Here is a 20,112-nt window from a genome sequence, read left to right as displayed (position 1 = left end):
CAGCCCAAAAGGCTTAACAAAACATCAGAGCAACAATATAACATTACAACAAAACATAAACAATGATACCATTAAAGTTAACCCAAATGTAAAGGCCAAATTAGAATAGGTATGTTAACTTTTGCAGTCAAGACACCATTGTTATAGTCAAGTGTCGGATCTGTGATTTCTCTTAAGAATTTCCCATTAAAGTTACCATTTTATTTTGATAAGACTTGAGGGACTGCACCCCTCAGCAGGACTTACTTGCGCTGCATTAGAATATGTCGATGTGAATCCTCCTCAACTTCAAAAGTGCCCACAGCACCTTCAAACCCTTGTTCCTCTGCAGTGATACAGTTCTACACGGCTACAGTTTAAAAATACAACCATCCTGTGATAACTTTCTCATTTAAGCTGTCGGCTTTGTTGAAGACAGACAGCCTCATGTAAACAGGTTCGTGGCGGGTTACCCCCTTTGTAGTTTGGTCACGCTGCGCTGTCTGAATAGCACAAAGATTCCACTCGGATGACAATGCCGGGCACAATACAGCGGCTCGTGTTTACAAATAGCATCCATGCCTTTAACACATACTAGTCCGGGCCAGCCATCAACCATCTTCAGACCCGGGCTTTGTTAGCTCTGCTACATATCAAATTGATAATAAAATGTTTGAATGATATAGTTACTTGGTTATTAGATGTCAGTATTTGTTGTGTCCTGTAATGTTGTTCCTCAAACCAAGGTGAGTGTATTTGTTTCCAGCTGGCTTGTCACTTCCCAGAAAAAAGTAAATAAAACAAAACCAAAGTTCACTAAAGACCTTTGACCTTCCGATCGGAGATAGGCAGACAGCACGACAATGAAGTTGCTTTGCAATTGTGAATGGTGGATTGTCTGTTCCAGACAGAGTGGTGAGATGACATTAACACAGATAAAAGACATAACACTTCATTCACAAAAGCTCTGTTCCATCATAGCTATTTGGGTCAGTCACTTGACCGTTATTGTTGTCATGTCTGTGCAGCGGTGTCCAGACGGTAAAGGGCTGCAGTTAGTGTTTACGCTATGTTTGAGCTTTTTTTAACATAGAAATTGAAATAACTACTTTGAATCATATTTGATGAATTAAAGCTGATGGTGATTATTATCCTTACGGCAACAAACCAAAACATCAGTCAATTTATTTTGCATGCATTTATTGGCAACACTGCATTTCAGAGAGTACAACTGACTGTTCACAAAGCATTGATGTTATTAAATGTGAGATACAGGGTCAGTCACACTCAGTTTCAGGCAACAATAAGAGCTCAATGAGCAACAGGATTACAGCTGCAGCTCTATTCTAACTAGATCTAACTAAATAAAGTCCACTTCAAAAGCACTCATTGTCAGATTCCACTGCATGCATGCATGACGTCCAAGAAAGGCATCATTCAAAGTAAAGTGGTCAAAATGGTTCATCCAGAAGAACGGGTTCGGTTACCAGGATTTCAACTGCCGGCTGTACTGAAGATGTCCGGCCCCATGCTGGTGCATGCAGGTGCTAAGAGCGCACAGCACAGCACCTGAAAATGAGCACAGTACAACTTAGCTTAAGTCTAACAATCAGCAATCATTTCTATAGTTTTGTATTTGCAATAAAAGTACAAATACCCCAATGTTGTGCACGGTTCCGATCTTAGCAGTCTTACCTGTATCTTCGAGGGCAACCGTGATGACCAACGATGTACTCCTGAGCATAGCAGAACCGTCTGCAGAGTCCTCTATACCCACATGTCCAGTACTGCATTTCTGGATCGTTGCCTGTAAATAATTATTAAAAAAAAATCTAAATATGTTCCCACATTCCTGATTGACTTAACTTTGCATAAACTGTAATCACAACATATCAATTAATCTTGAAAATAAGTTATTAAGAAAACTGTAAAATTGTGATAATTTAATTGTACTTCTCAAAAAAAGCCCAAAAGTCTGAGCGTTTGCCACATCCTGATTTGCTTGATTTGGTCTCACACAGTAATAAAATGGAGTGTATCCACGTTGCTTACCCTCCCCGACTGCGAGCATCAGGAGAAGCACAAGGAGAACCAAGTTCAGTCCCTTCATGTTTGGGTACCAATAAGCGTTCAGACAGTGTTGTTGACACTGTCTGGATGCTGATGCTGCATTTATACAGCATTTCAACCACGGGGGAGGAGTCCGTCATGCTCTGTCCAAATCACAATAACAAAGCTGAATGATGGCAGTCTGAGGCCTGTAGGTCAGGACTATCAGCTTACTCAGCTCAGTCAACTTGAGGATTTAAGATTGCTTTTAGGCCTTTTACAAAGAGTCATACTGTCATTTTGTGTGCTCAGTGTGCATAACAATACTTTATTATTCAACCTGCTCTGTGATGTAGAGATGCTGTAAATTATCTGTACTGTTCACCAGAACACAGAAACACAGAACGTTCTTTTGAATTGTACTTACATACACCCCTGTGGCTGTACCACAAAGCCCTACGAAAGTTATCAGTACAGGTGAAATACTAGTGAACCTGTTTGTTTTAGACACAGTAAGCATCACAATGCTGTCTGTCCGGCTGTGCTTTCAGGGCTGCCCTCTGTTCGACCACTGCTCTGCCCACATCTCAATATGGCAGTAGTTCATGCGTTATTGCTGATGCTGTGAAACGACAATCAAACAGCACAAAACACTGTGCTCCAGTGACACAGGGAGGATTGTTAACAAAACAATAACAACACAAGGCATAGACACACAGACATGTACTTGTGCAGCATGCCCCCTAGTGCATGTACACACACACATGTACGGAGAAACCACCTTTAAGGGACTGATCATGATCCAATCTGTGTGGTTAAAAAATGTTTTTTCAACCTAGCCTAGCAGCCTCCGCATCCGAATGAAGCACAGGGCAGCGACACCTAAAGTTTAAAAGCAACTTTCCTTAAGAAGAGTAAAAACGTACTCAAGTTCTCTCATCTCAAATCACATGACTGCATACTCCATTTTTTTTATAAATTGTAAAAATGTCTCTCAGTGAAAAAGAAATTGAGAAATTGAATTACTATTTTCTTACCAATTGATGATCTAAATCAGTGATTCTTAACCATGGGGCCGCGGTCCACGATGGGGCCGCGAACGCCACCTAGAGGGCCGCAAAAAACTTTCAGTTTTGCACCTGTGGGCCGCGAGGGCCGCGGGACCGCATAGGTTATCAATTGAAGACACCAGAGATATTACTGTTTTCCATGAGACGCTCAGTTACAATATAGCTTCCCACCACCTGGTGGCGGTAATGCGTCAGTCAGTTGTTTAACAAGCTACAATAAGCAGAAGAAGACACTCAGCTAGCCGCTAGCCCAGGCATGGGCAAACTACGGCCGTTGGGCTTTTTAATCCGGCCCGTCAAATATTGGTACAAAATTGTCCAAACTATAATAAAGACTAGAGCAGACTAGAGCAGTATACCGGTTTTAATTTCCCGTATGATATGAATTCTTCACACACCATTATGCCGGTGCATAGCCAAAACAACTGAATGTCTGCTTTCAACAGGCAGCTAAATGTATTCTTTGCTGCTAATGCACAGCGGTCAGCGCTAGTTGTCTTATATGTATTGAGAGGGAACCCTAGTCATGGTCATAACTTTATAACACAACAATTAACAACCCACAACTAATGCTCTTTAACAGAGAAAAACACAACAGCACACAACAGTCTGTGACACATAAACAATTTGTAACACTAATAATTGTACATTTATAAAATTTCACCGCCGAACTGCATGCTGGGTACAGCTCGCGAGCGAGCCTGCTTGCTAGCACAACAGTCTGCTAACAGCTGGGAGAGGCTCCATGCTCCAGTAACGTTACATTAAAGAACAGAACAGAGCGATGCAGGATGAACAAAGACAGACCGGAGCAGTGTTACATCAGTGTTACATCATTTAATGAATCATAAACATTACACGATTTAACCACTAGAGGGCAGCAGTGTTAAATCATTTAATGAATCATGAATATTACACGATTTAACCACTAGAGGGCAGCAGTGTTAAATAATTTAATGAGTAATAAACATTACACGATTTAACCACTAGAGGGCAGCAGTGTTAAATCATTTAATGAATCATAAACATTACATGATTTAACCACTAGAGGGCAGCAGTGTTAAATCATTTAATGAATCATAAACATTACACGATTTAACCACTACACTGTAGTGGTAGAAAAAATGAAGACGACAGTGGTGCCATACCCCCCCCCCAAAAAAGTCTAAATGTGTGCGCAAGTACAATCCTGACTTTCTTAACACTTTCAGTGTGTGGAATGTGGGCTAATGCTATCAAACGAAGCACTGAAGCCTTCAAAAATAAAGCGACACATAGCGACGAAACATCCAACGCTCGTGGGAAAGCCTGTTGAGCTTCTTGTTGTGTATGCAGGTTTACATACACATGATAAATAAATGTCTTTGTGATCATCACATTGTATCATCTCATTTATTTGATAAGGGTTTTGCCTGTTCAACTCCGCGAGGACACCGGCGTCCTCGATCCCCTCCCCTTCCGTTCCGTTCCTACGGCTTGCTTGCGCAAACTACGTCACAAAACATGGCCGTGTTTGGTACCCCAGCATGCCCAAAGCCCTCATCTTTGCAAAGAAATCATCGATTTTCTTTAATTTCTTATGGATTTTTCACAAAAGGAGCCCAAACACACACTGTCCAAAGTCGCCATAACCGCTGCAAGTCGGATCTTGCAGCATTTCGACGGAAAAAGACACATTACAGACCCAACAATGTGCTAGCGGATGTTACCATGGAGCTAGTAGCTTCAGAAAACGCTAGTACTTAAAGTACAAACCTTATCTTTCTCTTCTATAAGCCGTCAACCAAAGTATAACCTTGCGTAACTTAGCTACCCTAATACTCGAGCGTGCGCTCAGTCGCAGCCATTACGCAATAAGTCCGCTACTTACATACCACGTCTTCGACCATATATATAAAGTTTTTGCAATTTGCAAAGGTTAAAAATAAAAGGAAAATAATATAATATCAAAATATAAAGGGAGAAACACCTTTAGTGTGTCAGAATATCATTTGGTTACCATGTGTCCATTTGGGTCTCCGAATATCCTTTTAGAGCTCCGCCTGGATCTCTTCATGGAAGAAACACTGTAGAATCGTCATACTTTGTCCAATCTTCTTCAAATTTGAGGCAGTTGTTCACTGATAGTGTAGTTACAGCCCTATACTGTACAGATACAGCCACAGGCAGTTATTTATACTGAAAGATACTTATTATATTTTATGCGGACAAAAATCTTCAAATTTTACTGACTCCAAAGGCCCACTGCTCTGTTTCTCTATGACCTACAGGTTTTCTGACACTTTTGATGCATATAGTCAAAGTGGTTCAGAAGCTACAGCCATTTTAATTTGGGTATGTCATTTTAGGCGGTTTTGCTCCAAAATAGGGGTGGAGTTGAACAGGTAACAATATAGTTATTGAATACAAATCAAACGAAGAGTGAGATCAATTAGTTAAACTAATAGTGTTAATATTTGAATGGGCCCCGGGACACTTTGTACTTGAAAAGTTGGGCCCCGAGGTCAAAAAGGTTAGGAACCCCTGATCTAAATAATATAGATTTAAGGTCACTCTGGATAACCTTTTGTGCTGAAAGTACACCCATCTGATCAGTTTAAATCACGTAGTGTGGCAGCAAATAGTGCAGAAATACTACTACACGAATTATCTGTTACAAGAAATCCTGCATTCAAAATCGTAATCACAACAAAAATTGCACTTATTATAGCTTATATTTATTATTGGATTTTATTCCTGATTTATTATCATCTAAGTGGCATTTCAATGTTGTCAATGTGACATTACTGCTGATTCAAACAACTGTATTGTTGGATAGTTTCCTCCAAAACAATGCACATTTTATAAATATATATAGTATACATTCTTGATATAAAGTAGTATAACATAGAAATAGGCCTAGTCAAGCAGAAGTAGCAGTCGACTTACTTAAATTCCACCACTACTTGATATAACTTCCTGGTACACAGGATGGCGACACGTGTTTTGGACGCCGGTTAATCAATCCAGCGAAGAAGAACTCTGGACATCTGCGCGTGCGCAGCTCCGTCCAGCTGCCGCCAACAACAACTTGCACGGCTTTACCCCCTCATTTCAAGATGGCGGACCTCCTAGGATCAATCTTAAACTCGATGGAGAAGCCTCCAACAGTCGGCGACCAGGAAAGCCGGCGAAAGGCTCGAGGTACATTATGGTTTGCCTAAATAACAGCTCGTTTTGCGGTAGTTTGAAGTGGTTGAAATAGAAACGATAAGGGACTTAGATGCGTGTCAAGTAAGCACTGTGGGTCCTGGTTTAACGCAGCGTGTAGGTCCTGCAGTCTGCCGCAGACCTGAGGTCAGGGTCCGGACTAGTGATGTGGGAAGCTGAGCTGTCTGAATCACAATGAAAATGTTTTTCACCGTGTCGAAGCATCTGATAACAGTCAAAATGGCGATATCTGCTGGCCAGATCCATGATGTGTAGGAATCGATTAACTCTTAAGACTATGATCAAAACTGACTTCATGTGGTACCACTGTTATTGTACTACAAACCTGCTCAAAGCACCATGTAAACACCCAGCACTGTTTCATCTGCAACAGTCTCCTGCATGTTGACATAGAAGACACATTCAACAGTGGTCTGCCTTTATATAAACGTTTACTGTAAGCCTGTATTATCTCTATTCTCTCTGACAATACATTCACAGCTTTGACTTTTCACAAACCATCATCTGCAGGCATTGTTCTGTATGTAGACAAAATAAAGTGACCAAATGTGTTTCATTAACTGTCATGAGATGCCTGCTAATAAAACATCAGAGGCTGTAGACACGTGCAACAAATAATAGGATTTAATTTCCCCGAATGATCCGGAAATGTGGTTTTGTGAGTAGAGGACTTCTGTCCCTTGATTAGCCTTCTTGTGACTTCAGTCTTTGAACATATAAGCAGGCCGGTTGTAGCTGCAACACTATGTGATCTACGGAAACTTTAAATGCTGTCGGACACAAACAAGTCAAACTATAAAATGTGTTTGTTTCCTTTTTTTCAAGAGCAAACAGCACGACTCAAGAAGATGGAGGAAGATGAGAAACGAAAGAAAGCCGAGTTCAGGAAAAAAGTGAGTGTTTCATCTGATACACGTATATATACACACACCACAACAATGCAATGCAATGCAGTACAATGCAACAGCTAAAACATATAAATGAACGTCTATGACGACCTCAAGAACAACATTCCAGGCATCACTGAAGGATAGTTTGTGACGGACCACTTGTATTGCATTAGATTGTAAAAGTGTTGAATCACACAGACTATTTCTCTCTGCGTCGGCCGTCTAGATGGAGAAAGAAGTGTCGGACTTCATTCAAGACAGTTTACAACAGAAACGAAAGTACAATCCTATGGGGAAGATTGAAAGGAGTATATTGTAAGTAGTTCCTTCAGATAAATACAATATGCTCATTTATGCAAGAAACCTGACATGTAGCGTCCAATGCACACATTTCTTTACGTCTCGTGTCTTCCGGTGTTGTAGGCATGATGTTGCAGAGGTGGCCGGTCTGACTTCTTTTTCTTTTGGGGAGGACGAGGAGAGCCGCTACGTCATGCTTTTCAAAAAGGTCAGAAAACTTTAGCTTTTTTAATCCAGTGTTGGGTAATAATGTAATAATGTGGGGGAAATGTGACTGGTTTCCACTTTGTTCTGAGGCAGGAGTTTGCGCCGTCAGATGAGGAGCTGGAAGCCTATCGCAAAGGAGAGGAGTGGAATCCCAAGCTGGCCGAGCAACGGCGAAGACTCAAAGTAAGAACGGGTGTTCTTTTTTTTTCAACGAGACATGCGCCCCTTTACATGGATCTGATCAGTCTCGTGTGCATAAGCACCAATCCTATTAGATCAGAAAAGCTTTAAAAGATCCCTGTAATAGATTTAGTAATAAATAGATTGACAGTCTTCATCTCTTATGCACAAAGAAAATACATTTTGTACAGATTCAACACAGATACAGGCAGAAAAATCATCAAGAAACACCCAAGCATTGCTGTTAACAGGTTGATTTGTCCGTCAAAGTCTCAGACGTTTTGTTTCCTCTTCGCTGCAGGAACAGGCTGCGTTGGAGGAAACAGCATCCAGTCAGACAAAGAAGCCAGAAACGTGTCCCAACACCAACTACAGAGACAAGTACAGCCACCTGATCGGCACCACAGCTGCAAAAGATGCAGCGCATACACTAGAGGCGAACAGCACTTATGGCTGCGGTGAGTAAGCGTTGTTGCGTTGATCACTGCGATTGCTTCTGCCTCACTTGATTCACACAGATCTCCTCCTGCGTTGTCTGTATTTACTCTTTATGTCGGTGTTCTTCTCTCTCAGTGCCGGTGGCCAATAAGAGGGACACTCGCTCCATAGAGGAAGCCATGAATGAAATCAGAGCAAAGAAACGGCAGAAGCAAGAGGGCGACTCAGCGGCGCGCAGCAGCAGCAGCTCTTGAGCCTCCAACATTTCTGCCATCTGCTGTGTGCGGGTGTTTCGGGTGTGTGTGTGTGTGTGTGTGTGTGTCTCCGCGTTGATGCGTTTGTGTACACGGTATAATTCATCCTATAATGCAATATCTTGTACTTCCGACAGTTAAGAAGTATACCTTAAACAACAGGCGTTGAATCCAGTGTGTATACCACTGTGTTGGAATCCTGTTTAGTGGAGGATACTCAGGTGAGTCCGATCCAGGAGGTGGATTTCCATACGCGTTTAACATTTGCTTGTGACGTCAATTATCAATGTTCTCTCACAGATTATTGGACCCTTTATGAGAAACCTGTTTTTAGTAAATAGAAACAATGTGTCTGGGTGGTTGGCTACCTAAAAACAACCCCGATACCTTCAGACATACACTTTTAAAGGACATTTATGGCAACGATTGGCATGTTTGATACAGATGTGCATTTACAGTCCTAAGTGACATTTTTATTAGGAAAATAATTTTGAGCCGTCGTCGAACGACATTTTAAAAGCATAGCTGAAAATGTAGAGTTCCAAATATCCAGTGCAGCTTTTAAAAGGGAAACAGGAATGCCGTCTAATGATCAGCTTTTGGTTTCATTTTTGGGGATTTTATCTTGGTCTCTACCTGTTTCAGATCTTTGTAATGTTGGAAGCATGTCATTTCCTCCATTTCAAGAGGAAGCTCATTTTAGAAACTTCTGTTTTGTGGGTTTTAGGAATCCTGAATTAAGTCTTGAGATCTTCTTTGTTTCGATAGATCTGAATGAAACTTGTTCTTCAAACTAAGTGTTTTATTATTAAGCCCATTGATGGCTGGCGATATGTAGGGAGCAGAAGTACTGGACTCATTGTAGGAATATTGGTCACATCTTCTTTGTTTGTCATGTCGTCAAGTACGTTTGTAGGGATCTTAATGTCATTTTAACATGGTTGCACTGTTAAATTCCCCCATGTGTATGTTAATAAATGGAGAACAGTATTAAGTCTTTGTCTGTACCTCATTTCTTTGTAGCCTGATGTTGTGAATGGCAGCTGTTTTTAGACTTTTGTAACAAAACTAAATCATTTCCACAAAATCCAACAAAAGAAGCCACAAAAAAATACAATAGATTTTTTTAATAACTTTTATTCAATCAACTCAACAGGAATGAATTGAACCAAATCAGTGCACACAAAGACAAATATTTTAATTTAAACAGTAAAGTTGTAGAAGATATGTTTATGGACTTCAGCATCAGGTGATAATCTGTCAGGACATTTTCAACACCTGGATACAACATACATTTAAATCTTCAAGACAAAAGATCAGACATTTTTGCTTTAAAAAGTTAAAATATTAAATTTAGGAGTCAACTCCAAGTCCCAGAGAACATTGCTGTAAGAAATAACGAATGAGACGGCTTAAAAGTATAAATTAAACCTGCTGGCTTCTTTCTTTTTTTTTTTTTAAATAACGTTAGTTGGTGGACTGTAAAAAGTGGAGGGGTCCATTCCTACCTTCTGAAAAAGTGGAGTGGTCGTGTCCCCTGTGTCCCCCTGTAAATTACTTCATGCTACTAATATAATATCGTACCACCTCCTCCACATTCTCTCTCATCCCTGTTTCTGAACTGGCGCTACCTTTTGCCTCCTGAGGGAGGCGCCATAGATTAACCAGGAAAAATGTTGGATTTTTATTTATTTATTTACCTTGTCTCACACTGTCCTGCAGTTTCTGTCCTGCAGAAACACACTTATTGCGCGCTGAAGACTCAGGATCACGCACATGTAAAAGATGAAGCCCACATTTTTCTTCTTTTTCATCATTTGGTTTACAGAAACAGAGCTAAAACCCCGGAAAGGTAAGACCCAGACCCCGCTGATGCTTATTCTGTCCTGATCAAAAGTGTTTAGGGCTTAAAATAATGGAAAGCATGACAATGTGAGTCTGATGGGGAAAGTTAAGTTGCATTCAGCAAAAGCTGAACTGATATTTTAAGATAAACACCCTCTATTGCTCTAAACATAACTTTTTTTAGTTTTTTTGGTAAAGCTTATTTATATAATTCTGTCAGAGAAGCCATATAACGTTAAACTTCTGTTTCTTAATGGGCTGAAGTTGGATCAGTGGTATTTGCAGTCCCCATGTTTTTCTCTGGTTTGAATGACTCAAAGCAGGTTGGCATTGAACAATGTTTGTGTTTGACAAATGTTTGATATATCAGTTCACCAGGAAATATATTTTTGTTGTTGCCACATGTAGCTCACCCTCCTTATGTTTGACAATCAGGGCCCGGGGTGGTATGTACTTTTAAAGACAAGACATACAGTCCAGGAGACAGCTGGCATCCCTATCTGGAGCCCTTCGGATTCATGTTCTGCATGCGCTGTGTCTGCTCAGAGGTACATTTATGAATCCCTTCTAAACAAACCTAAAGGAATATTACACTAAAGTCGCTCGACTGTCTGAAATACTCTGTGGTTGGGTTTTATAGGTGCTTGTAAATTCTGATATTGCTCTCTCTTAGACAGGTCATGTGAAATGTAAAACAATCAAGTGTCCAGCGCTGCCATGTGAAAACCCAGTGGCTGAGCCTCAGCAGTGTTGTCCAAGATGCACAGGTATAGACTGTCCAAACAACTTATCAGAGTTTAAGAGAGACACGATTCTCCTTGTGACTTTAAATACGGTCCTGTCCGGTGTGATGTGCCCTCCTCAGGTGAGCCCAGGATCCCTGCAGGGCTGAGAGCTTCAGTGAAGACCTGCAGGCATAATGGAAGTATCTATCAGCCAGGGGAGACCTTTACTAAGCTCGACCTCTTCCCATCCAAGCAAAGCAATCAGTGTGTCATGTGCACATGCTCTGTAAGTTGCATCTAATTGACTACTTTTATTCATCTGGTGAAAGAATATCTCAATTCAAATGCATGCAGTATGTAAGATAATTAAATTATACAATTTATAAGCTCAAGTTATCTGTGAAATGTTGTTTGTACACTGCTTTTAAGATGAAAGTTACCATGCGCTTAATAGACAATAAAAAACAGAGAAAATTGAAAGAGTGAAACAGAAAATGTGCAGAATTTTCAGATGTATCTTAATTTGGAAAGAAATATTACAAAACCTGCCAATGAGTTTCTCACAATCCTCTTTTGATTAAGAATTGTTCTTTTCCCAACATCTAATCGATGAAAAACTAACTCAACACAATGTTTTCCTAACAATTAGAAAATGTGAGTTTATGTTCACTAAAGCCTTTTAATATGACTGTTTAATGAGCCTCTACATTAGCAGCATGTAGAGGCCACATGCACAACAGTTGCTCATGTGTTAAAACTATCTCATGCAATGACAGATTTGAGATTTTTCCAAGTTTGTTTTGTTTCAGGTAGTGTTGTTGCATCTACTAACGTAAGGCCGTTAAGGCTTAATAAAGTTTAAATGTATCGTTAGATTCCATTACATTTTGTAGCCGGTGCTTTGGTTTGTGTGTTGGCTTAGTTTGGTTGAGGTACAACAAAATTGACGACAGTGTTGATTTAGAAAACCAAAAGCAGATATCGGAGGGGAAAGCAGAAGTGAGGCCAAAATTGACATCACTCTGGAGTTGTCCTGCATGATGTGAGAAGTTAATTTTACGAGTTGATAAGTGGTGTTCGTTAGCAGATGTTTCCAGGGAGACAACACATAACAATATTAACAAACAGATTCCTAGGAAAAATGAAAGAGCCGTACCAATCACATTTATCCGACTACATTTCTTCCATGGATCTCTTAGACAATATTAACTTGTTTTAGTCATGCTGTTTCTGTTTAAGTTATTTGTGTCCTTTAGCAAAACACTGAAGACACAATCGCCAGCTCAGCAGCCAATGGTGAGAGTGTGTTTACGTGAGGAAATAGAACATTTAAATTGATTTGGACAAAAGCAAAACAAATGTGATGTCTCATTACGTTTTTGCTGATTTGTTTCAAGAACATTGGATCTCAGCAGAAGACACTGTGATTATGTTATTTGGACTCTGTCTCTCTTATTCTGGATGACATGGATCTGAGTCCATATACTGTAAGCAGGTCTCGAGAGGCCTGCAGAAACCTTGCAGTACTTGAGCCTTGCTTTCTGGAGCTCATACTTGGAGATACATTTAGAAAAATCCCACTCCTTCTTTTCTCAGAATGGAAACATCTTCTGCGGTCTGAAAACATGCCAACCAATCACCTGTTCCTCACCAGTCTCAGTCCAAGATACCTGCTGTTTGGTGTGTAAAGGTAATCAAACTCCTCCAAGCTGAGAAAAATAGCTTTACTCTGTTTCCAACCCGCACAAATATTTTGAGTATTAGCCCTGAGCATATGGGTTGTTAATAAAAATGTTATTTTCATATTGATATATATCCCAATATGCAAGTAGATGCAAAATTACACACCAAATGATTCAATGCAGTGCATCTGTAATGCACTTAATCAGGCGGCACAAAACATCATAATGTGATCATATCACCATGATACAATTCCACTTAATGTCTATATATAATCATTCTTTAGTTGCAACACTTATTATGGCTTCCATATTAATTACATTGTCCTCACCTTTTGTATTCTCCTTGGTCTTTAGATCATGGCACCAGTGGGTCCTCATCAACTGAGGAAGGAAACCAGCAACTGAACAGAGGCGTGGTATACGTTCTTGCTGATTTATCTTAAAATGAACATATCTGAGATATTGCTTTCATATTCAACTTTACTATCTTTGAAAATATATGTAAATGTATGCTATCAGTTGCACTTTAATTACAGGACTTCAAGTCTCACAGGCAAGTGTCAGCTCTGATGAAGTGTTCTTGAACTTAACACTGAGGTCACTACAAGCTTCAGGGGAGCTGCTCTGTAGCTCACGCTGACCTTTCACCTCACTGTGCGAATCAATTATTTTCCCTTGAGGATCACATTATTCAAATCATTTCTTTAACATCCATTTCTCCAGGGTATAAACGTCTATGATTTAGGGCTATATGTGATGCTCTTTCAGCTATCTCAGGGGAAAAGCAAGTAAAGCCAAGAGCTAAATGGATGAAAGATAACTCTTCTTTATTATATCTGTGTTTACAAAAGAGGCATTCAGTGGACCAGTGCTCTGGAGAGCAGAGCAGCGCACGGTTCGACCGTGCCACTCCTTTCAGGGTCAGGAATTCTCCTCGAGGCCTGAGCCTCAGTAAACTTAACCTCAAAGGGGCTTCAGAGACCACCGTGAAGATTTTGCTGCAGATGAAACACCAAAGAGGTGAGACTTTGTCCAAACAGAATGATCATGTACAGGTATTTGATTTTATAGACATGTTCCTCACAACTTTACGATCACTTCCACATGTAGCGCAACACTCAGATGTTTTCCATTTCTCTCAGCTTGTTTGTACAATGGCAAGACGTACTCACATGGAGACATGTGGCACCCAGTTTTGGGGAAGGTCCTGGAATGCATCCTGTGCACTTGTACTGATGGCCTCCAGGACTGCAAACGCATCACGTGTCCCAAGCAGTACCCATGCCAACATCCTATCAAATCAGCGGGAAAGTGCTGCAAGACTTGTCCAGGTAGTGACATATGTTCAACATAATGAACTGTTTGCACTGACATCATGTTGATCGGCTGTAAACACCATCCGCATAACTTGTGTCTGTTTTGTCTCTCTAGAAAGTAGAGCTGGAAGTAACCAGACCCAGTGTTACCTCGGATATAAGAATAGCCTCTTGGTGTATAAAGTAGACTCATCTTTGAAAGTGGATCCACCCAATACAGTTAGGATCATTGCTGTTGAAAGACAAAGTACTGCTGAGGTTGAAGTGCAAGTATGGAAGACAGTAGAAGGTACTGTAACTACTGGTGGGAACTATAATAAAGGAATAGTTTGACAGATGAGAAGATTCATACCACTCCTGATATCTGTAAATATAACAAGTTATGTGGGCTTTAGAGGTGCTGGTGGAAGGATTTAGTCAGCAGGCTATAGCTGTTTCCCCCTGTTTCAAGTCTTGATGCTAAGCTATGCTAACAGCTGCTGGCTGTACTTTCATATTTATGGTATAGACACAAGAGTGGTATCAGTCTCCTCAGCTGAAGCTGTCATTATGCTTCTCTGGGCTGCACTTAAGTGAACATGCACTTAAGGTGTCATTTGTGCTCATTTGCATATGCGTTCATTTCATACTTGCAAATGTATTTGAACGACACCTGCATGAGTTTGCAAAAGAACGAATGAGTGTTTTCCAACTATTCTTTTCAGACAAATACACAGTATGGCCGCACAAATGTATGACTCTCATCTGAGTTCTTTATTTATACAGGTGTCTTACAATTAATGGCAATTGGTGACGTTCTAAGAAAAGATATTGTGGATCATCCAGAAAATTACACATTACTGACAACACTTGATGAAGGTATTGTTTTTAAATTCTGCAAATACTTTAATTCGGTGAAATCCTCCTGAATTTCTTTTGGTTTTGATGACTGATTTATATATTAATTCAAGCTTCTTTTTTTCAGAAACCTGGAAAAAATTTAAAGAGGCGGGAACAAATCTGAGTACAGCTCCTCAGACCACAATATGTGAAGGCGGCATTCGGGAGATGGTGACTTTCCTAAATCCCAAGCAGATAGAAGGCGTGTGTTCACCCTGATTGTTTTTCCTCCCTTGACACTTTTTACATCAATATTCCTGATAACTACATGGTTAACACACAGTAAATACCTTATTCATACATGTCCTGCATCATTCCTGTAATACAAGTGGAATTTCTCATTTATAATATTGTTTATTGATTGATACGTTGTTGTCCATCATGTTTTTAATCATCACATATTTTGATATGTTAATTATTAAGTTACAAAACACATGTTTGCTATCTGACATGGTCATAAACATGCAGATAGTGCTGCCTCCTATTATGATTCAAACACTGTTGGATTGGGTGGTTGTAGGTGCATTTAGATGGCGGAGTATAGAGATCAGAGCTGGAGACAGCCTCAGTGTCCAGTTAAGAGTTAAGGGTTGAAACTTTGATGACTCAGTGATGATATTGAATAATTGAGGACATTTTGCAATCAGTATTTCTCATACAAACCCTTTGCTTTAATCATATGAAAATAATCTGTATTTTAGAATATGTTGGACAAAGGGTTACAGTTTGTTAATGTTGTTATATGATCATCGACATATTTATTGTAAATTCAAACTAAGGGTTTGTCACCTTATTTAAAAGATATTGTTGTTGTATGATTTCTGTGTACATGCATTTGACTGTCTGAATGTTGTTGTTTTGTTGCATGAATTAGAAAGAGGCATTGCATTGGGGTTCAATCTGCCAGCGAGTACACAGCTGTGTATTTGTTAGTGAGAAAACAACCTTCTTAATTCTGTCTGATGTATTTGTTTTGTTAATTTAGCCTTATGACATTCTACAGCTATACGCATACCAGAAATATTTGTATTTTAAAGTGGTGAGTGTAGCTGAATGTACTCTGTACCTCTGCTCACAATTTTAACCCATAAAGTTTTCTCAGTGTTTTAAACCAGTTAAAGATTGTCTGATTTGTTTTCAGCTGTAACTATCGTGTTTAAGTGGTGCCCACATGTAATGAAATCATTTGCATTTGAGTCATATACTCTGAAACTGGAATATTTACTTGAGACACGGCTTAAGATGTGGCTCATGGAGCTCAGAGTTGTCTTTGAAAACTTTTTGCTGATTCATTTATAGGCCGCAGCAGAGCGGTCCCGTACACGGGTCGTCCCCTGAAGGCTTCCATTAAATAGAGCTCCGGAAGGCTGGATAAACTGTTTTCCCGCTGGAGACGAAATGTTATCAGAGGAATGGAAATCAAAAGCAGAAGTTCAAACTCCATTCACCCCCCAACCCAAACTCTCGCCCACACAATATTTAACAATATTTCAACATCAGCGTTTTCATAAAAATCGATGAGACCAAGGTTCTGATTACTGGTTGTCTCTGTCTCTAACCTGTGTAATCACACATTTTTTCCTCAAAATCAAAGTGTTAATATGTTCGATTTTCCTGACCTGTAGCGCTTCATCCTAACATCTATTAGTTGAATCTCTTCTATCATCAATTAGAGTGATTCATGGTGGAGATATAGGAGGAAACAGGTGTGTTCACACCAAACGCAAAGCAAAGTTTTTCCTGGAGAAGGCGATGAAATTCACTGAGCTTTGTGCACTGGCAGAAGAGTGCATCCCTTTGAGCTGGAAAGCAGTAGCAACTTACTTCTAAATCCGGTTATCCCAGCACCAAATGAGAGAGAGACAAAATGACGGACTAACTGGTGAACAAAGTGCAGCATTTAGTAACTAAAGAGACAAAAAACAGAGCTAGAAAGAGAGTAAATCAGGTCAGAAACACCTGAATGCTAATCTTACTCTCCACTGCTGGATGTGCAAACAAGCAACTGTTAGCTAAGGTGTTATAATATATATCTATTAATAATGTCAGCGTTGTGGTCGCACCTTCCACTGCACCCAAGTGGCCAAAGAAATCAGTTATTGCAGATTTGATGTGTACCAAGATTTCTTGTTTGTAAAGCAGTTGGAAAAGCCACATTTGTATTTTGTCAACAGAATTGCCAAAATAAAATTGTATCTATTTTTTCCAAGCCATCCGATGGCCCATTGTAAATGTAACGGGTGAGATTGTGCTGATAGATCCACATGCAGGCCAAGAAACTGAAGTATTTCCAAAACACAGAGTAAAGGAAGCAGATAATGCTTTCAATCCAAACACTGACATAACACAATTTCATGGAAGCAATGAGCATGTAAGCATGATCTGTGAAAGCAGTCTTTCTGCTCAGCAGCACTGTGTGCAGTCTGTCCGCAGGCCTGTTTGATCAACAGGTGTCAAATTATCACTGTGGTTCCAATGACTCAGTCAGCGTGCAACTGCAGATTTGGTAGACTGAGTGGGCGCTCCAGAATATTATTGCTTCCCTTGTGAACTCCCGACGTGCTCTCTCTGTCCCCTCCCCTTCCACAATGACTCATTGTGTTTCTTTTACACTTTGAGCCGACACAACTCTGTCCGTCTCTCACCGAAAGCATGAAACAATATTTTGAAACGGAAGCACTCCCCTCGTACGCCTTCATTACACTCACAAAAAAGGCCGTCGTATTTTTTGCGTAGTTGGACCTGACAGTTTGTAACAGTCTCTCTCTCTTAGTTGTCCAAAGAGGCTGTTCCAGTCAAAGGGGTGAGAGAGGGGTGTTCTACTTTATTGCTGCCAACTGAAATTAGTAATCAACATTTTCACGTTGCCATTTTCCCATGCATGTCATAAAAGGGTGATTACAACACATTTACAACAAGATGGATTTTCAACCATCATGCTGCATCTGCACTGCATGTTTCGATATCTTCTTTGAATTCGTCTCAGGGCCAATTCTGCTATGCATGCTTGGTCCTGGCTCTGGCAATTGTAACAGCTGGGGGTAGTCAGTAGGTATAAATCACAGCTCTCTGTGTATGTGTACTCCGCCCTGCTGCCCGTGTAGCCCAGATTCAGTGAGAAGTGAAGAAAATGTGAGACTCGGGGTCACGACTCGGCCCGGCCTTGGAGGAACTGTAAGGAACTTCTGAGCCATTGTTGTAATATTAACACATCTCAGAGAACATCAATCCATGCATTTCACAGAAAAGGCTTCTACATGCTTCATGTCGAAGGATTTCTTTACAGAGTTACTCTTTGCACCTCTGCAGTAACCACGCTGTCTTCCAAAGGGGAGCAGCTGAGTTTAACTCATTTCAAAAGATTGAATCAAACATGTCCTCGTGTGCTGCAGCAGGTAGTTCCTCGCTAATGCATCGACAGTGTTTGTGGGGAACTGAAGCATTGCAAATCAATCAGGCAGTCTTTTGATTCAAAGGGAGCCAAATTGTGTTAAGTTAATTAAGTCTGATAGATGTGTTTAAGGTGCTCAGCAGAACCCCTGAGCTTATACTTCATCAAAATACTTCTGAAATCTATCAAGGGCTCTGTTTTTTACACCCTTACCGCCTCATTAATTAAGTTGGCCCTGATCATTTTAGCGGATGATTGGAGTCCGGCCAAGAGAACATGGACAATATCCCGGGATACATGTCATGAACACTTTGGTCTTTATCTCTGTATCCCGAGCAGCTCGGTTTAAGGGGGTCATACATTTAAACATGTGTTGTTGCAACTGTAAACTATTGAAAACAAAGCACAGCGAGGCGTTTTGTTTCACAGGATGGAGAAGACCAACAACTTTACGGTTATGATCTGTAACTAATAATGACCTCTTTTCAGACGCCAGCCAGAGTATCCAAAGCCCTTCCAGGATTACATGATAAGTTTTGTTACAGTTCAATTGTCCCATCAAAAGAAATAATGAATAGGTCCGGTCCGCAGTGAACTCATTTGGCACTCGAGTAATGAGGAGTGTTGATGAGGTATTCGGGTTTACTCTTCCTGAGCCAAATCTAGTGTCTGATTCTCCACAGGCTTATTCTCAAAGCTTAACTGCTGGCCCTCCGTTTGAGAGTCAAACAAATCTCACCCAAACATTTCTCAAGGCTCGCAGCGATGGCTGCTCCAGATGTGAGAATGTGCTGCGCTGAAATATACAGACAAAAATAAAAAATACACTTATAGATATATAAACAAAGATCCGTCTTGCCTAAGACACAAACCATCGACGCCTTTCTTCACCACAACTTTTGTTGTTTCTGCTTTTGGACAGAGTATCTTTTGCTCTCCTGCCAGAGTCTGTTACATCACTGAGAGAATGGATGAAAATGTGTTTTCAGGCACCTCATCAATTTTTCATGTTAAGAACAAAAGGAACAGTTCAACTGAGCCTTTTTGTCTGCCTGTTTATTCTGTGCTGATGTTAATGTGAGGAAGAGTCCAATGAAAATAAAGAGAGACTTGCATTTCTAAATGGCTTCACTCTGCAGCTAATGTTATTATCATTACTAGGAAACCTTCAGAATAACAACATATTTGTAAGAAACTAATTGCGGACATGTGTGGATTGTGTGATTATCTTCAGTCTTGAAGTCATTTGTCACATTAATAGACCATCTTCACCTCTTTAGCGTGCATGCCTCCCATGAGGCCGGGCAAATTTTTGTAGTGTTGTTGAAAAGCCGTTGATACACAATAAGAAATGGGAATTAAGTAAATAAACATGAACTAAAACTTCTAAAAGGAGTATTCCACCAATCACGTTCAGTTTGACTTACTGTAAAAACGTTTCTATGACATCCGCAGTGGCTCTCTGGGGGAGCCCTGATGAAGTTATAGTGATGTCATCAGTGTTATCTCTGCGTGGTTTTAGAGACTTTGGAGTCCTGGTACATGTGGGCATTCATCAGACAGGGAGGTTTCAATAAAAGACACCATCAAGCTGCATTATGGGAAGCGTAGTGTTTTTGGAGCTTTAACCAAAGGGAGTAAAAGTCAGGATATCGTCGTCTCTGCTGCTTTGATTTTGACCACACTGTTTTTTTAAT

The 20,112-nt window shown here is 40.3% G+C and overlaps 3 protein-coding genes across 3 annotated transcripts; 2 read left to right on the top strand and 1 right to left on the bottom strand.

The window, feature by feature from the left end:
• Positions 1-1,118: 1,118 nt before the first annotated feature.
• defbl2 (defensin, beta-like 2) lies at positions 1,119-2,853 on the bottom strand. Its single transcript, XM_076102062.1, has 3 exons — positions 2,032-2,853; positions 1,675-1,786; positions 1,119-1,548 (listed from the first exon to the last, which is right to left on the bottom strand). Exons 1-3 carry the CDS (start codon positions 2,087-2,089, stop codon positions 1,527-1,529), a joined length of 192 nt encoding a protein of 63 aa, XP_075958177.1. The 5' UTR covers positions 2,090-2,853; the 3' UTR covers positions 1,119-1,526.
• A 3,272-nt stretch (positions 2,854-6,125) lies between these two features.
• Positions 6,126-9,567, top strand: spag7 (sperm associated antigen 7). The gene is made up of 7 exons (XM_076102122.1): positions 6,126-6,281; positions 7,134-7,201; positions 7,425-7,513; positions 7,622-7,706; positions 7,799-7,888; positions 8,187-8,343; positions 8,459-9,567. Exons 1-7 carry the CDS (start codon positions 6,197-6,199, stop codon positions 8,575-8,577), a joined length of 693 nt encoding a protein of 230 aa, XP_075958237.1. The 5' UTR covers positions 6,126-6,196; the 3' UTR covers positions 8,578-9,567.
• A 278-nt stretch (positions 9,568-9,845) lies between these two features.
• On the top strand, positions 9,846-17,574 carry chrdl2 (chordin-like 2). The gene is made up of 10 exons (XM_076102121.1): positions 9,846-10,429; positions 10,858-10,970; positions 11,096-11,189; positions 11,288-11,433; positions 12,744-12,837; positions 13,184-13,245; positions 13,681-13,849; positions 13,972-14,160; positions 14,261-14,434; positions 17,435-17,574. Exons 1-10 carry the CDS (start codon positions 10,363-10,365, stop codon positions 17,572-17,574), a joined length of 1,248 nt encoding a protein of 415 aa, XP_075958236.1. The 5' UTR covers positions 9,846-10,362.
• Positions 17,575-20,112: the final 2,538 nt, after the last annotated feature.

The sequence above is a fragment of the Anarhichas minor genome, unplaced genomic scaffold (assembly GCF_050575085.1).
Source record: "Anarhichas minor isolate MPS153535 unplaced genomic scaffold, ASM5057508v1 ptg000027l, whole genome shotgun sequence".
Lineage (NCBI taxonomy): Eukaryota > Metazoa > Chordata > Actinopteri > Perciformes > Anarhichadidae > Anarhichas > Anarhichas minor.
The sequence above is the reverse complement of the archived record's forward strand: the minus strand, read 5'-3'. Positions and strand labels throughout refer to the sequence as shown.

Excerpts from the sequence above, each read along its gene's own strand:
- defbl2 (XM_076102062.1), bottom strand. The coding sequence starts at position 2,089 with ATGAAGGGACTGAACTTGGTTCTCCTTGTGCTTCTCCTGATGCTCGCA. Across the intron at positions 1,787-2,031 it reads GATGCTCGCAGTCGGGGAGG|GCAACGATCCAGAAATGCAG; the intron begins GTAAGCAACGTG and ends AATTATTTACAG. Across the intron at positions 1,549-1,674 it reads GGTTGCCCTCGAAGATACAG|GTGCTGTGCTGTGCGCTCTT; the intron begins GTAAGACTGCTA and ends GCTCATTTTCAG.
- spag7 (XM_076102122.1), top strand. The coding sequence starts at position 6,197 with ATGGCGGACCTCCTAGGATCAATCTTAAACTCGATGGAGAAGCCTCCA. Across the intron at positions 7,514-7,621 it reads AAGATTGAAAGGAGTATATT|GCATGATGTTGCAGAGGTGG; the intron begins GTAAGTAGTTCC and ends CCGGTGTTGTAG. Across the intron at positions 7,889-8,186 it reads AGCAACGGCGAAGACTCAAA|GAACAGGCTGCGTTGGAGGA; the intron begins GTAAGAACGGGT and ends TCTTCGCTGCAG.
- chrdl2 (XM_076102121.1), top strand. The coding sequence starts at position 10,363 with ATGAAGCCCACATTTTTCTTCTTTTTCATCATTTGGTTTACAGAAACA. Across the intron at positions 12,838-13,183 it reads CTGCTGTTTGGTGTGTAAAG|ATCATGGCACCAGTGGGTCC; the intron begins GTAATCAAACTC and ends CTTGGTCTTTAG. Across the intron at positions 14,161-14,260 it reads GTGCTGCAAGACTTGTCCAG|AAAGTAGAGCTGGAAGTAAC; the intron begins GTAGTGACATAT and ends TTGTCTCTCTAG.